Below are 16996 nucleotides of genomic sequence, written 5' to 3' on the forward strand. Positions count from 1 at the left end.
AAAGAGTCTTTGGGTCCACGATGGGAAAAAAACTGTGCCGCAGATGAACAGATCCACTGATTGTGTCTCAAAGCTCTCCTCTGTTAGGTTGACCTCTAACATCCAGCTGTGTCATTAATGCATTCATGTGCGTGTATTTGTGCTTGCTTGCATACATATGCCGTATGCATACATGTATGTTTTTGCTATATGTTTGCAGGGGTTACTCAGAGATGTACAGCTAACTGATTACAAGACCAGATGTCTCATAAGTGACAAGCAGCACATGTGCTTATATATGTATGTATGTCTACTGTATGTTGGTTGAAAAGAAACAAACATGTTGAATCGTTTTTGAAATAAAATATATATGACATCAAACCAATCTGTGCAGATACCAATTACATTTTTATATTTAAAAGGACTTTAAACTTGCAAAAGATACAAAGGCAGTGGGCGGAATTTTACAAAGATAAAACTTGATATGACAGAGATTTTTGTTATAATTTATCTAAAAGTGTGCTCAGTTGAGATCTTGTATTTGACCTCGGACTGTGGAAACTAGACAGCGTATTATTCTAGAAAAAGAAAAGCAGATTGACTGTCAGATGGTTTGTCTGAACAGTATAGAAAACTATTTCCACTTTGTCTTCTATTGTACATTTCTGTTGTGACTACACAATGCTTTGTAGCAAGATGTTGGGTAAGATAAAAAATAGATTTTGATTTTGTTAAAATGGATGCTCCACAAACACTGAGATAAGTGTTCCCATATGAAATATGAAAAAAGTCAATTATCTGTTTTTTATGTGAACAACTCATTGGGCATACTGATTTTGTATATTTTTTGTGTCTGTTTGCAATTTAATCCCTTTTTGCTTTTCCACTTTGTATAATGCAGAGGTCACAAAGTCAAGATTGATTAACTAAGTACTTAGTATTTCACCATCGACATATAATTGGTCCTTATATTATCTAGAGAGACTTTGCAGGAACATTTTATCCAAACAGTAAATCTGTAGAATCACATATTTACAATGTGCTATTCTCATACCTCGTTCCATTTGGGTTCAGTAGTGTATCGATACACTCTCGTCTTGGCTTTATTTGAAAAGAAGCCAAAGGAATCCACCTCCATTGTGCAGTAGAGATCTGAAAGAGAGGTTTAAAAACAGAGGACATTTATAAAACTAAAGAAGTGTACTGTAGTTTGTGAATGCATTACAGTAGCAGAACTGACTACATGATGTTATCCACAGGAAGTCAAATAGGAATGAATCACATTCAATTTGTCACAATGTTTAAGAAGATGTGAATTTCAAAAATAAAACACTGTGTTCTACTTCTCAGTGGTCCGTAGAGTTTCCTCATTTTGTCTGATTATCTGTATTTTGGGATGTGTGCATGAAGGCTAAAGGGGAGTGACTCACTCAAGCTCTGTTTGAGGCCGGAGGCAGAGTGGACGATTACATTCAGGAACCCGTGGAGACCGGGGGATTCATCCTCTGGAAAAGCAGTCAGCGGGCAGAGAGAGGAGGAAAAAAAGTCAGTGAGAGGGGATTAGAAAAGCAAGCAGATCTGTGTTTGTTTTGGAACCAAATCAGACATGGAAGGAAGGGATAAAAACGGCCCTGGACAGAGAAAACACGCTGCCTAAACCTCTGCCTACTTTTCTAAATCACAGTTATTAATCACAATCTTTTTTTCTCCCAGGACATTATTAAGAAATACAGAATGATCCGTGCAACTTCTTTTCAGTAAATCACGTTTGAGTGTAAAAACAAATTTAAAAACGAGTGGCTCACCTTCTTTATTGATGCTAAGTGGAATGTGGTGTACAGTCTGCAGTTTGACACAGGAGCTGGTCAGCATTTGCAGCTCCATGGAGGTCAAGGAGGACGTTTTCAAACCTTAAGGGAAGACAGTAAATGCTGCTTGTAAATGACACTGTATATTGGTCTGGCTTTCTTAATCTCAAGACTCTCGGATTAGTACTGGCCACATTGAGCTTTATAGCTTTCAAGTGCCTAAGATGTTCTTCACAAATAAAATAAAATGACATTTCTAGGACACTTACATTTCTTCTGCTGTTCCTTCATTATCTCCCTCCACTCGGCGCGCTCATAGTCGGACGAAATCAGGAAACTGTAACTCTGAATTTAAACACAAACATTCTGTTATTTCATCCCCCAGTGATGAGGAGAGGCAGACACACGTCATCTGTGCACAATATTACAATTAAATGGCATGAATTCTTTTCCAGCTAACTTCAACCTAATAACATTTTATACAGAGAATGCTTGATACTGACAACATTTTTTAACAATGACAATGGAAATCATCTTTTTCCTTTCTATTACATTACATTGCATGATATTAGGATAGCAGAAAGATTATGAATGCACTTATTGTAATTCAATTTGGATAAAATCCTTCGCCAAATAAAATCCAATGTAATGTAATGGATATTGTGCTGGGAATAAAGCAGATGATGACCAAAATAAAATGACAAGGAGGGAAAGCATATAGAGAAGAGGCGTGTACAGGGGAGCAGTAGGAGGAGGGGGATGGGGGTAAGAAACCATGATGAAGGTGTTGTTACCTTGCCGTTCTTGTTGTAGACTCTAATCGGCAGGCTGGGAGCCATTAGGAGGAGCATCGACTCCTGCTCGAACAGCTTCTTCCTGAGGCGGTCGATGACTTTTGAGCCTTTGTTGGCTCTCTGAAAACACACAGGTGAAAATGACCTGTGTGACCTTGTGTATGTTTGTGTGCTGAAACCTGATCATCATACATTTAAATGAAATGTGTTTCCAAATAGGTCATTCAATTATTTCTCCCTATTTCTGGAAAGTAGATTTGATAGTTCCTGAACATATCTTTATGAAACGGTGTCTACCTTCTCTCTCTGAATCTCACTGCGGAGGTGTGAGATCTTGACCCTCATGGCGTCCAGCTCTTCGTCGGGGACCTGTGGGATGGTGAGGGGCTCCGCTTCCTCGGGACCCTGGAAGGTCAGCTCGGTCAGGGGGATGTACCACTTACTGTCATACTGTTGGTTTTTACTGCAGGGGAGGAGAAAAGAGAGGGGATGGAGGTATGAGATGAGTGGATTGATAAGGAGGGTTCAAAGGTGTGGATGAATAGGGAGGAAAGGGGACAGAGGGAATGGGAAACCAAAACATGATTATTTTGCAAACTCTAAATTAAAGTGCTGGTTTTATGTTGGAAATAAAATAAATGAGGCTTAAAATAACTGATACTAAGTAAATATTTAGATGGTAGATAACTTATCTATCTAGATGTTTTCTAAAACCTTCTGCAACTCGGGTAATTAGAAGAAGAAAAATATTTTAACCTAAGAAATAAATGTTAAACTATAATGACATAACATGTCCTACTGCAGTGCTGGTAATTCATATATTTGAGTGTTCTTCCCAGTCTCTTACCCTCCGATCTGTTTCTTCAGCTTGGCGCAGAGCAGCAGATCGGAGAAGAGGAAGACATGCCGCAGTTTCCTCGCTCCCTCCACCAGCTCCACCACGAAGCTGTCCCTCAGAAGCTGCCGGTTCTGTGGATACAACACACAACACTGGTGATCAGTAACGATAAGTCAAGACTAATGGAGCCACCTCAGGGGAAATGTTCTTGTTACAGTTCAAGAGTCCAAAAGAATAAATGAAACAACATTTTTAAAAGGAGAAATATAGAAATACTAAATAATATTATGTTTAACAGATAGTAGCATACAGATTAGCGTGATGCCTTTTTAACTCATACATGATCCATCGTGGATAATTGCACCCAAAAAGGTAATACACACATAGTTTGTTTACTAGATAAATGAAAAAAGGATATACACACATAATTAGCATAGGGTAAAACCAGAGAGGGTCAGTAACTCTTTCACAATATGTGGATGTGTAAAGCCTTTGTATTGTTGCTGCATCCTAAATCTTTATTCCTTCTCTTCTCTGCCCACCATACGAGTCCTCAAAAACACGACAAGAGGAGACAAATAGAAAACCGAGTGAAGATGTGAGGCGGGTGACAGGATTTTGTTTTTATTTGCTGCAGCATCCTCAAAAATGCGGCTTTATTGAAACATCAGTGACGATGCTCATGTGCAATCTAGTAATGTTTATTGAATAATACCCCAAATATTACGCCCAGAATGTTTGAGGAATTCGCATGAATAGCATGAACTAAACTAATCGCCTGACAAAAGCTTTTGTCATTTACCAGCATAATCATCAATGCCCAGGTTCTAGAGGAATGAATGAGGTAATGGCAGCCTGGGAATCGCTGATGTCAGACTACATAATGAGATGTGTAATACTGTCATCTGCCAAAAGGGGGCAGTAATGTCCTTTTCTAAATTACAACACACATTTACAAGAACGGACTTAGAACAATAACTGAGCAAAGAAATACCAAGCCACCACGGAGTAGTAAACCATCCAACTTTACATGCTGATAACACTGGTTTTACTTTAAGCTTGAGGGAGGGTAAAAAAAAAAAAAACTGTGATTGATTAATTTTTCTTTTTAACTCACCGGGAGAACAGGATATAGCATGGAAAGGACTTAGTCAATGAACACTTAATGTTTGTGCCTGCTTTCATGTCCTAGTTGTTAAAAATACATCATTCCTGTGTTCAAATACATACAAATTGTTTCAGTCAAAGTTAAAAGATTAAAGAGTAGGCACAGCTAGTCAAAAAGAAAAACTTGAGGTGCAAAGAACATTGACTTTCGCATCCTTATCTTCATCTTTGTGCCCCCTCCCCCACCTCCTGTCCCCCCTCCATCAGGACCACACAGTCACTGTCACCACCAGAACACACTGGAGTGGAGCTGATGCTCATTTAGAAGAAGTTTTATGTTTTACAAAAACCTGACTGGAAATCTGGTGACAAAGAGGAGAATCATACTATGTCACTCGGTGTTAGTGCGTGATGGAGAGGATGACAAAGTCAGAGGGAGCCTGAGAGTACATCCCAAGGAAACTAAATGGCTTAAAGAGAAGACGCAGGACGAAAAAGGATCCTGATGTCATGCTGCAGTTTCAGACTGTAGATACCAAACCATGTGACACAGCTCCACTGCAGTCATCTGTTGTTGAGGTGCTTCTTTATGCACATGCACATGCAAGCACACATGGAGATCCTGCAGCAGATTACAAATATGTTCTTATCCCCGCAATAAGGATCTAATAAAAAATCTATTTCCCAGCGGGGAATACAATTATTCATTACCAGCTAGATAATGAAGCCTGAAATGATGTCGACCTGTGATAGATAACTTCCAGATGAGTGGCTTTCTGTCTATATGGCATATTTCTCTCGTGGATTCTGAAATCATTCAGGGAACAACTCGTCTCATTTCCTGGTAGGCTACATTCTGTGATGTTTTACAGTCTGAGATTTGATGAAATTGCTGTTAAGTATTTACTATAAATTCCATCTCCACCCTTGTTTTTGGACTATGCTGCCAGAAGAGCAGCACATCTATGAAAAGACTCCACATGTATTATAACCCCCCTGAGGATATGTTCTAGCTAGAATATAAAACAAGGCCCCATCATTCGTTACTCCCATCAGTCTGCATGCTGTCATGTTGGTCTATAAATATAACAAGTACTGTACAGAAGTAAGAATGAGACATTGGTCACACTGCTTCACTTAGTTCAGCTCCTCATATACAATATTAAACTGAAGGAATGAGTAGTAGCTGCAGGAGCTTAAGCTATACTGCCGTGTAGCTATATTAAGAGCATAGATGCACAATCAGTCTGATCCAATTGGACGCTATAACATAATCACAGATTTTAGGTTAAAAGGGGATTTAATCCGTTGCCAATTACGTACAGTATACATCATAAAGGGATTTAACGTTCGTATGCCATTTATAAATAGATATGGTAAAAGGACCTCAACTCCACAGCCTAGCTAGCATGGCATAGCTTTCAGCAGCAGCATGCTAACTCAGGATGTCAATGTTAACGTGTTGATGTTTAACAATTGTCATGTTAGCAATAGTCACCTTTTACTTTAGCATGTTAGCATTAAACACTTAGCACCAAGTACAGTTGAGGTTGAAGGGGTATTTCATCAGTTTAGCAGATGTTTTGTCATAAATTGAATTATATTTGGAAAAATGAAACTAGAAACATTTCAGATATCTCACCAGATAAGTGGCAAAATGTATACGTAATGGTGGATATAAAGAAAAGAACGTAAGCTACAGATTTAAACTAGATTTAACCAACAGCTGGATGCATACTAAACTTGTATAATTACTTATTTTTCATTTTTGTATTTTCCTCTTACAACTTTAAAGAGTTTAGCTTTTTTAATCCTTGCTGACAGGAGTGGTGGCAACATATTTTTCCACAGCCTGTGCAGCAGTGATGTAGCGTGGCACCATGGTACCACCCTACATCACCAGCAGGCTGTGGTCACATTACGAGGGACCACACCTGACCACACCTAGCTGGGATGTTGGGTGTGTAGCTTTCAGCTCACAGAGGCCAGGGCAGCTTTGTTTCCCATCTTTCCAAAATCTAGCCTCGAGTTTCTTTTAAATGATCTTTTTTTTTCTGTGGATGGTCTTAGAGCAGACTGCAAATTAAGAATGTTGCACCTTAATATGGAACAGAAAGCACAAAGTACATTATGTTGGATTACAATAAAGTCAAAAACAAATGCTTATGCTGATGTTTGTATTGGTTTAGACTTAATGTTCAGGTAAGTAAACTGGGCTTCAAATGACCGACTGGGAAACTACGCTGCCCATCTGTGATAACCCTCCTCATTGATCCTATGATAAAAAGAGATAAAATAAAGGGAGGGATAACAGCTAGATTAAGGATTTACAGGATTCCTACTGTGTGGGAGTGAATGTGAATTTATTTGAAGGGATAAAGCCAGACTGGCTACTAAAATGCTGCAATACAAAGGCATTTATATAACCTGCACATTCAAATTCTGTCATTAACTTTGACTCCATTAAAAGCACTCATTTTTGAATCAGTAAAAAAGAATAGCATTAATAATGCTGATCTCAACAGATGTGTTATTGAAACGCTGAATAAAAGGTTTAACACACTCGCTGAATGCCTGCAGAGACTTCTATTGTCTCATTTAATCAATGTTCATTGTTTTTATCTTTGGTTGCAGACGCATATTCCAGTTAATGATCATTCCTACATCAGGAATCTGATGCATTTAAAAATGTGCTTACACTGCTGCTTTGCTCTGCAACTGGGGGAAAATACAAGCTGTCTCAGCGCATCAGATGACATTTTCACAATATTGAACAGCCAGTAGGAGAAATGTGACTTTCTCCACTCTCATAATAGCTGACCGGAGCATCAGCAGCACGTGGGAGCGAGGCGATGTGAGGCAGAGCGCGCTGACAGCACATAACGCAGATTAAATATTGACCATCTCCTGGAGGAGCCTTCTGAGAGCGTGTGCGCGAGTAATGGCATGAACAAAAGATACATGTTTATTTTTAGACCGCCGCACGCTTGAAGGGGCTTCTCTGCGCTGCGCCTGTGTGTTTTCTGTGTGTGCGTAAAACGATGTGTGTATAAGGGGACTAGTTTGTGTCATGGAAGACAGACAGAGCACCAAAATACACACACAAACAGTCACATGAGGAGCACATGCCTCCCACAGGCAAACAGAGCAGAGCGAAGGGGGAAATTGAGATTTAAGCAGCGTCGTCATTTGCATTTTAATCAAGAAGCTTCTGTTTGTCCCCTCCCCTCGTCTCATTGGCCTCTCGGGGCCTCCGGGGGACACTTGTGCTGCAATGCTACTGCATTCCTCCACTGAACAGACCACAGGTTTTTCACTAGTGTGAACACATGGAGTGACACTTCAGTGCTCCCTGAACACAATTTCAGGTCGGACCATCAATGAGCACTGTGGCCTTTTCCCTATTCTTAAAATCTATCTGAACGTTTTTGTCTTAATCGACTCAATAACGATCATGTTGCAAAAGTGCTCCCCACGAACCATCAGTGTTGTTTTAACTGAGACAACAATAGAACAACACCATGCTAATGTTTATAGACTTATTGTTCCTTTGAGATGTATGACTGTTGTAAGAGCTTCTACAGGCCGCAATGAGTCGAACTGTTGCAACGTAAGTGTTTGCGGTGTCTGTATCTGCTGTCTGCCTGTACTGTCTCTTTTTTATTCATTTTGCCATGTTGCGGATGCTTCTGGGCGACAATCTTAATGGAAATGCAGCTAACTGGTGCCAGATCCCAAGTGCCCATCCAAGATATAGCCACGGAAATGTCCGATACTTCAACGAAAAAACGTTACAGAGGCAAAGCTTTCTAAAAAGATGAAAGGCAATCAGTTGAATTGAAAGTAATAATCATTCATTGTGTAAAAACGACTGATTCAATTATATCAATGTCATTCAACCTAATCCTGCGCTCATTTGTTTTGGCATCACGTGAATAAAGGATAATGAGGGTGGCTCCTTTACTAAGTTAAACAATCAACCCGATCAAAGGTTCCCTGAGTTCCCTCTTGGACATCTGAAGGCTCAGAAAAAGGACTGTAATGATGTTAGTGTGCACAGACATCGTGGAGGGGTCAGAGAACAGAATCAGCAGAGCGGCAATTTAGGAGGGTGAGGGTGTAATGAATCCTATAGCTCAAATAACTTGATAATTGTATGTAAAACGCATATAAAAGCAGCTTTAAAACACATCCTCTCAACTAAAAGTGGAGTCTAAGCATCGTCCTGCTCATTGAATAACTGTTTCTAAACTTTACAGTTAATGGGAATCGACAAAGAAAGATATACGTTGCAGCTCAGGTGATGAAATGTGGATAAAAACCTCAGGCATTTTACTGTATACACGCCAAGGTAAGATATAATGAGCCCCATTGATTTCCATGTGCAGCTTTCATGTATCCACAATAAATATTTGATGGCTGGTGTGGAGGTCTAGATGGACTCGGGGTGGAACTGGGGCCTGCGGGGACACATAGGAGGGTAAGTGTGTGTGTCCGGGTGTGTGCGCGTGTTCAAAGGCACACAAGAGAAAGAGAGCGAGTGAATGGAACAGAGAGTGTGTTTGTGTGTGGAAAGGGTGCAGTAATGACCCCCCTGTGAGCAGAGGGAGGAGCCTGCACGGACTCTTTTTTTCCCCTCGTTCTCTCCCACCCTTCATTTATGAATAATTAACTTGGAATCTGCCAGTCAGAGCGGACCGGTGGCTCATTACAAGGCATTATGTACGGCAGTGTCACGCAAGCTATAAATCAAGGGGCGTCCATTCATGTGCGTCAAGTCATCTCCGGGGATGACAGAGACTGTGGGGGGTGGGTTGTGTGTGTTTGCGTTAGGGGAGATGGGAGGGGTGGGAAGCCATAAGAGAGACACCGAGCAAACAGAGAATCAGCCTCAGCCAGGCAACCCTGTATGACCATATAAGGGCATGGGCTCTGCTTTAGGCTGCAGATTGGCGGCTCATGTTCACTCAATTGGCAGCAACTTCATGGTCATTTTGGAGGCGGGGTTATGACATCACCATGCTCAACATCACAGCAGGAAAGAGTTCAAATGATGAAAAAAATTAACTGCTAACACCTCTCTGTGGAGGAAATGGGATTGAGTCTTATTTCAGTGAATGTTGTTAGTCAAATGTAGTAAAGGGACAGTCTGTATGAATCAGATTCTGATTTACTATTACTTGCTCAAGTTCAGTTAGATATACTGTAAAATGACAACCTTAAAAGACACAACACAAAAAGACGTTCCAACCCATAACCACCCAGTAAAAAAAATCCAAGTAATATATAATTCTTCGTATCAACTAATTGAAAAAGAGCATGCTGATTAAAAGGTGCCAGAAAGAGGATGTCATGATGTTTTGTAAATCTCTCACCTCTCCCTTCTTGACAGTCATGGACTGGCGTCGGGGCGTCGACTCCTCGTTGATGCTGGACAGGAAGTTCTGGGAGATCCGCAGGGCGTCCTGCAGCAGCGGGTGGTCCGGGTGGCTAGTGGGCGTGTGTTTGAGCAGATCCTGGAGAACAGTGGGGAAGGACAAATATTGACTTTGTGCAGGTTAAAGACCACATATTCAGTATGCACAGTACGTATTACTGTATTTTCCTTTCCAGCCCTAATGATTCATAAACAGTGCAGTCACCCTGTCTAAATGACACCCCTGCTGAAAACAGTACGGTAAAGTGATATTACTTTTCATCGATACAATAAACGAACACCTAAATACCAATTATTTGCTACATATCTAATAGAATTGACCTTTACAAAATGTATTAACAGGATTTCTTTATAGAGACTTCGGGTGTGTATTGATGGAGACAATGTTTTATAGATTGTGACAAAGATATAAAAAAGAAACTACATGTTATATTCTTACAATGTTGAAGTTATGTTGTAGGCAACAAAGGCCACTACTACATATCATAGATACAGATGTGTGATGAAACAGTATTAAGATGTATTGCTCTTACTTACATGAAGTACCAAAGTGCTGCGAGTCACTCTGTCCACTGGTTTATAAAGCAGCGCTGTGCATGAGAATAAAAATACAAAAGACTGAGTTGTTACTGTCATTTTCTATTATTACGTATTTTAATAAGCAATTCTTAGATATACAATTAATAAAACACAGGATGTGACTGACCTTCTAGAGAGTTCTTGGCCGTCTGGTCCTTAGAGTCCTTCGGGCTCCTCACCTTCAGGTTCTGTTTGGAGACACAGGTTTTAAAAAATCATGTCTCCGCCATATGAAAACATAGTGAGGTTAGCATCCCTGCTCTAGCACTGAGGTCATGCACTTGCAAATTAATTAGGCCATCCTCAGCAGCTTTCCCCCCCCCCACCATCTTGCTCAGATGGCTCAGAGTCATGCATCATTACGCAGGCCATTAACAACCCTCCATGATGAATTCCCCACCCTGCATGCAGACACCAGCTCAACGCTAACTGGTAGACCTCATAAAACATTGGACGAAGACTGATGGTGTCCCGGAGACTACTTGAATCTTTTTTAAATAATGTATACGAAAAAGAGGTGTACATTTCTTTTAATATATATACTGCTTTTATAGTGGTGAAAATAATGTTTTAAAAGCTGCATCTTAAACTATTTTTGTAGCTGCTGGACAAATAGAAACATCCCCTAATGTATGAATAGAGCTGTAGTGGTGTTTGAACTCTTACAATTGAATATGACACTGCTGGGAATGTAGATGAGTTCAAAACCAGGGTCAATCTTGTTCCAAAACTAGAGGCATGAGAATAAGTGTTTCCAAATCTAGTTTGTGGGTGATAAAATAAATTGTTCTGAGCCCTCGAAAGCTGTTGGCAACTTGTGTTTGGGGAAAAGATAAATGACCAGATTTGTTACGCTGTCAAGGCTCATCCCCGCTCGTGTAGGTGATACTCGGCTCAGATTCTGAGAGAGAAAAAGACCAAGCAACCATCCTCTGCATTTCCCCTGATTTAATTTATACACACTGAATAATAACACACAAATAATTGCGTCCGGTTGCATTTGTATACAAATATTCAGCAGAACATGCAAATGTGAGTGCAGGGAAATGCTGAAAGATGAGTAGGGGTATAATGAGAGAGCCTTTTGCAAGTAGAGTGCATTAGAGGTAAAATTGCAAAGCAGCACTTTCTATAAAAACACCTCTCAACTTTTCCTTTAACGAGAAACACATTTATCACTTTGCTGTTAGTCAGTTATACTGTATGTTCTTTGTCATTTTTGTATGACTAGGTGACACCGCTTTTCTCTAAGATGTGGTCCAGCTGCAGCACGACGGTTATAGTTTAGATTTTTGTTATTAAAATAAGTATACAGCCACACAAGACCAACTGCTTTATGGTGACATAAAAGTAACTGTATTAGAAACACTAGCTACTATGCCAGCAAGTTGATATCCAGTATCACAACAAGCTAAATTATATTACACGATCAAATTATATTTAGCTAAATGTGCTGTAGCAGCAATTTGGATTCAACAAATGTGCATATAAACTCAAATGTGTGCAACAAAAGGATGCAATAGACAGGAATTATGGGACACACTTGTTTGTGTAATGTGATGGTGAAAATCACTGCTGTGATGAATGCTCAACTTAACTTAACACTAACTTTCATCTAAATTAGATACAGCTCTGCTCCAAACATCATAAAAAGAACAAGCAATTGGATAATTTGCTGGTATGTAGGGGGTTAAGAGTCTGACTGACCGATTTTACACGGTTGTAAAATGATCCCATAACTGTGAGATCACAGCTTCCACTCCTGCAACAGCTTTGAGGTTGAAGCTAGAACAGTAACTTTTCCCCCCATTTCTTATCCCCACATCTACGGAATAGCCTTCAAAAAATATCTATGTTTTGTTTTTTCCCTTTCTTCTTCTTACCTCAGCGATTTCAGCAAACTGTGTGTTGGCCTGGCAGCACTTCTCCGCCGTCTCCACAGCCAGCTCGTAGTTGTCCACAAACGCTCGGTAAACTCCAAGCTGGCTGGCCTGATGGAGGGAGAGACACAGAGGAGGGATGTTTTAAATAACATTATTAAACATATTCAAAGTAAAAGAGATGTTTGTCAGGGAATGTCATTTGTATAGAGATTGTTCTGCCTGCACTTAATGTTTCAAATTCAAATACAAATAACAGTGACAGTAAACCCTGTGTGAGCTTCTATAAATAGCAGCATTGCCTATTCTCAGACTGAGCTGTTCATTGTAAAGACAGTAAGAGCAGTGAAACCCATAAAAACAGTCTTTCAAACAAACTCAATAGTCCTCTTCACTACTTCCTTATCCTAATTGTCACCACTTCATTTCCTAACGCCATACAAACTGCAGCCCTTCTGCTACTTTAGATATACTTGAACATCAGTCACCAGGAGTAACAGAAAATATATATTTTGTTTTTCACAGATGCCAAACTATATTTGACAACATGTAAGCTTGTTAGAACCTAAGTTATTTGATTTCTACAGGGTAAAAGTAGCGTGAATTATTTTGGTTACTTCTGGATTATCCAAATAACAAAAAAGGAAAAGGAAAATGCTGAAACTTTGGCTTTATTTTGTGCGTAAAGAAGAAATGGGAAGGAACATCACAGAACGGTTATTAACACTTAGAGGATGATTTGCTCACTTTCCAGTTTATGAGGATTATGCTTTTTCTGTCAAGAGGCATACCTGTGTGAGAAGACTGCTTATAGCGAATGTGCAAAACGTTTCAAATGTCTGATCCAGCAAACAGAGCCAAAGGGAAATTGGCATCTAGGCTAATTTATATGGGTACTACTGATGCTCAAGGTTGAAACACTAGTGATGATAATCCCAGCTGGAACTTGATTTCCTTCAGATTAGTTGGCTTGTTAGAAAAACAAGACAAATCTTTGCATTGGACAATATGAGTTAACATTGTCAGGGTGACTTTAAGAATGCTACATTGAGGCAGTGTGATAATCCGTGAATCTGAGATGAAATCCATTCAGCTGCTTTTGAGACAGGACTTGCAGACAATCGAACGAAACAAACAGCAAAGGAGAGACGTAGATCACGGTCCCAACAACAGCACGTTACCACGGTGCACCTCACAGCCGGGCCCGTTGCCATGGAAACCGGCGAGATTTACACTGTGCCGGGGTGAGTAATTAATGGTTGGTGTAACGGAGGCTATGAAAGCACGTTTAGGAAACTGGATGGCTGAATAAAACTCCACCAAACGCTGCCTGCCAGCGCTGCGATCCATCTCCACGGCGAACAAAAGCACAATCAATTTTCCTGAACAAAAGCCAGCGGAGGAGAGCGTACAGTGGAGATGGGCTCTGTGTGTAATGTCGATAGGCCTGCACGTACACACACAGACTTCTCAAAATAATACAAAATCGTTCCTGAGTGTATGGAAAATGAATTATGTATTACCTTTAGAGCTCTTTATGAAATTGTATTGTTATATTTTAGCCCCATAAGAGCTGGGTGGATCTTAAGTCATTCGGGCAGATTAATTTGTCCTTTAGAGAGGCAAGGTTTTAAGGTAAATCTAGCTTTATAACAACTTGGGTCGTCAAGTACGTCATACTTGTAGTACTTAGCATCAGTTCTATCTGTTATGATAGCAATTTACTCATCTCTGAGCCATGTTACCCAGCTGTGATAGAAGTAGACAAGGTGAGAAATGAGCGGTCTGAATGTCAGAAAGCTTGTAAACAAGCCTACAGATATGACGGATTATCCAAACCACTTTGGAGGTTGAACCAAAAGTGAGTTTTTAGTACACTTAACTGTACAGTCTGCATTTAATTGCCATTAAGTGTAAAAGGTTTAACATACAGTATTTTTCTCAGTTTTCTTATCATGGAGGTTAGTGTACCAACCTGTCTAAATGTCTGCCTGTTATTACTGTACTTGTTATGTTTCTGGCTTGTTCTCTCCATTTTGGCAGAAACAACAAGCTTGTTTTTCATGACATTTGGTGGAAGGGTTCCTCATTGGCCAAGGATGAACCTAATACATTTCTGATACTAAACATTGGGCGATAGATAATAGTTTTTCGCTTTCTTTAACATTGGAAGATAGGGAATCTGAGCTGCATCCATGTTGTTATGGAATTAGCTGAAAAAATTGTTCCCGACTTTCCTTGACATTTCGATAAACACTCCCTCAAGTACGACAACAACTTCGTAAACACCCATCAAGTATGAAGAATGTTACTACTAGATACTGATGGGAAAACGAGACCCACGTTGCAACAAATTAGACTAAGTTAGCTTTTTTTGTTGATTTTAATTGCCTTGTGGGAAGCACTTTATAATTGGATTAGAAGTGGTCTACAGCTAAAGGACTTTAACATATACACATGGTTATTCTTGTCTCAAACTGACCTCATTCATCCCTGTTTAGGCATGACCTTCGGGAAAGGCCCTGATCTTCGCTGTCATGGATAGGTGCGAGATTCAATTCTGCCAGGAATGTGAAGTCACAAGATTTCTTAACATTGTTGACACTTGTGATGTTGTTGCAGGCATCTACAGTCTGTACTTGGTGTGTGTTAGATCTTTACAGAAGCCCAGAAAATAGAAAACCTCAGAAAACATATGTGCCTGAAGTAGTACTTTACCAAATGTATTTCATAATTTGTGTTTTTTATACACTCATTCCTGAATTTCAGGCAGCAAACTAGCTCCATAATGGATATACAGTGCTTTTTACATTTATCCGCACACTAGAACTTGAGTAAATAAGGAGGAAGGCGAGGAAAAAAAGCAATTTTCACAATCCTGCAATCCTGTGTCCTGCCCTGGGCCACACAATCTGTAGCGCAGTGGAGGCCATTCAGAGCGTGACAGTTTGACTGTGGAGAGAACAGAAAGCCCGGATGTCTGCCAGCCACATCCACAGAGTCGCACAACACCGCGAAGGCTTACTGCGTGTGCGTCTGCAGCTCCAGTATCATGGCAGAAAGTGGCTTTGGGTGATGAAAGAAAATGCTTGGGTGTTTGGATTTCTCAGTCCGGGATTTGTCCTGTGTGAGAGTATGTGTGTAAGCCACAGCGGAAAACAACATTAAGAAAACAGCCTCATGACAGACTACGGCCATTATAGGAGAAGGCTGGATTTAGCCACTTTAAAAAAGGGAGTTTTACCAGACTGGGATATTTTGCGACAGGGAAAAAAAAAGGCTGTTTAGTCTACAATGACATAATGATATAAATAGACAGAAATAGAAAAGGTTATGCCCCTTCTTTCGAGGCTACAGTTATGATGGCAGCTCTGTGAGGCTGTATAGTGATGCTCTGTGCTAACATCCACATGCTAATAGCTTGCAATGACAATGATAAGAAGCTGATGTTAAGTAGGGAGACTGTTTACCCTGTTCATCTAAATTTAGCGTATTAGCATGCTAAGATGTGCTGAGGCCAAACATTTGGTGCTGACCTGTCTAGGATATGTTAAGACATTTCACAGGATAAAATGTGATCTATGTAATCTAATTGTTGTCGAGATAATTCAGTAGATTCAGTCAACATTGTGGACAAACAAATAAACTGACATTTCCAGCTATAAAGCAACGCCACTAGCATTGCTAAAACAATGTTGGTAGATGGCTGTGATTAGATTTGATAAGCAAACAGGGGGGAATCAAGCATGTTTGGAGACTAGTTGTCATTTAGTCAATTCAATGTTGTACAATGGTATAGACCAGGGGTCTGCAACCTTTTTGACCAAAAGAGCCATTTTGCTCCTTTTTCCCAAAAAAATTTTTTGTCTGGAGCCGCAAAACATATTTCATAGCTTGATAGCTAATAAAGTTGTATTTATTGTTATATCAGACACAAACTATTTTTTTTTTGCATTTATTAGGCTATTTATTACATTATATAAAACTGTTAACCTCTAATAAGAAACAGAGAACTCCTATAAGGAGAATTAGAAATAATACACAGGCCTACTTTAAAATAAATTAAACACAGCACTTGAGGAGTCATCTGCACATTTGAAGGGAAAAAAAATATTATTAAAATGGGCCCACTTTGAAATAAATAAAACATATAGCTGCACCCTAAAAAGAGTTAAAGGTAGGTAAGAATGGAGAAACCAGCTCGAGTGTGCTAGAATTTGAAAATACAAAACCGGAACAAATATGCCTCTTCCTTCAGACTTTCTCACAGAGTCCCTCCTCCAACACACACGAACGCACACATGACCAATGAGGGCACGAGATAAGTTTGTGCACAGATGGAAGGCTGACAGGCAGGTAGGCCATCCAATCATTTTAGCCGGGCCGGCTAAAATGATTGGTCGTGCTTTTTACAGCGCTACGGCTTCCACAGATTAATTTGTTTATGTATTTATTGTCAAAGCATTTAATATATTCATTGCTATCGGGACGTTAAGAGCATTCCATGGAATATAACAAAAACTGTTTTCTGAAATAAATGACATACCCCATTGAATTATGACTGAAGATCGTCA

General features: G+C 39.9%; 1 protein-coding gene across 1 annotated transcript in view; it reads right to left on the minus strand.

Moving 5' to 3' along the window:
* Positions 1-16996, minus strand: part of bcr (BCR activator of RhoGEF and GTPase) — an 84461-nt gene that overhangs the window by 8787 nt on the left and 58678 nt on the right. Inside the window, 11 exon segments of the mRNA XM_079657312.1 lie at positions 1034-1131; positions 1410-1484; positions 1785-1889; positions 2057-2132; positions 2582-2701; positions 2879-3044; positions 3429-3550; positions 9902-10042; positions 10501-10553; positions 10670-10730; positions 12426-12533. Of these exon segments, the coding sequence (XP_079513438.1) occupies positions 1034-1131; positions 1410-1484; positions 1785-1889; positions 2057-2132; positions 2582-2701; positions 2879-3044; positions 3429-3550; positions 9902-10042; positions 10501-10553; positions 10670-10730; positions 12426-12533 (1125 nt within the window).

The sequence above is a fragment of the Notothenia rossii genome (assembly GCF_949606895.1).
Source record: "Notothenia rossii genome assembly, chromosome: 11".
In the NCBI taxonomy this organism is placed as follows: Eukaryota; Metazoa; Chordata; class Actinopteri; order Perciformes; family Nototheniidae; genus Notothenia; species Notothenia rossii.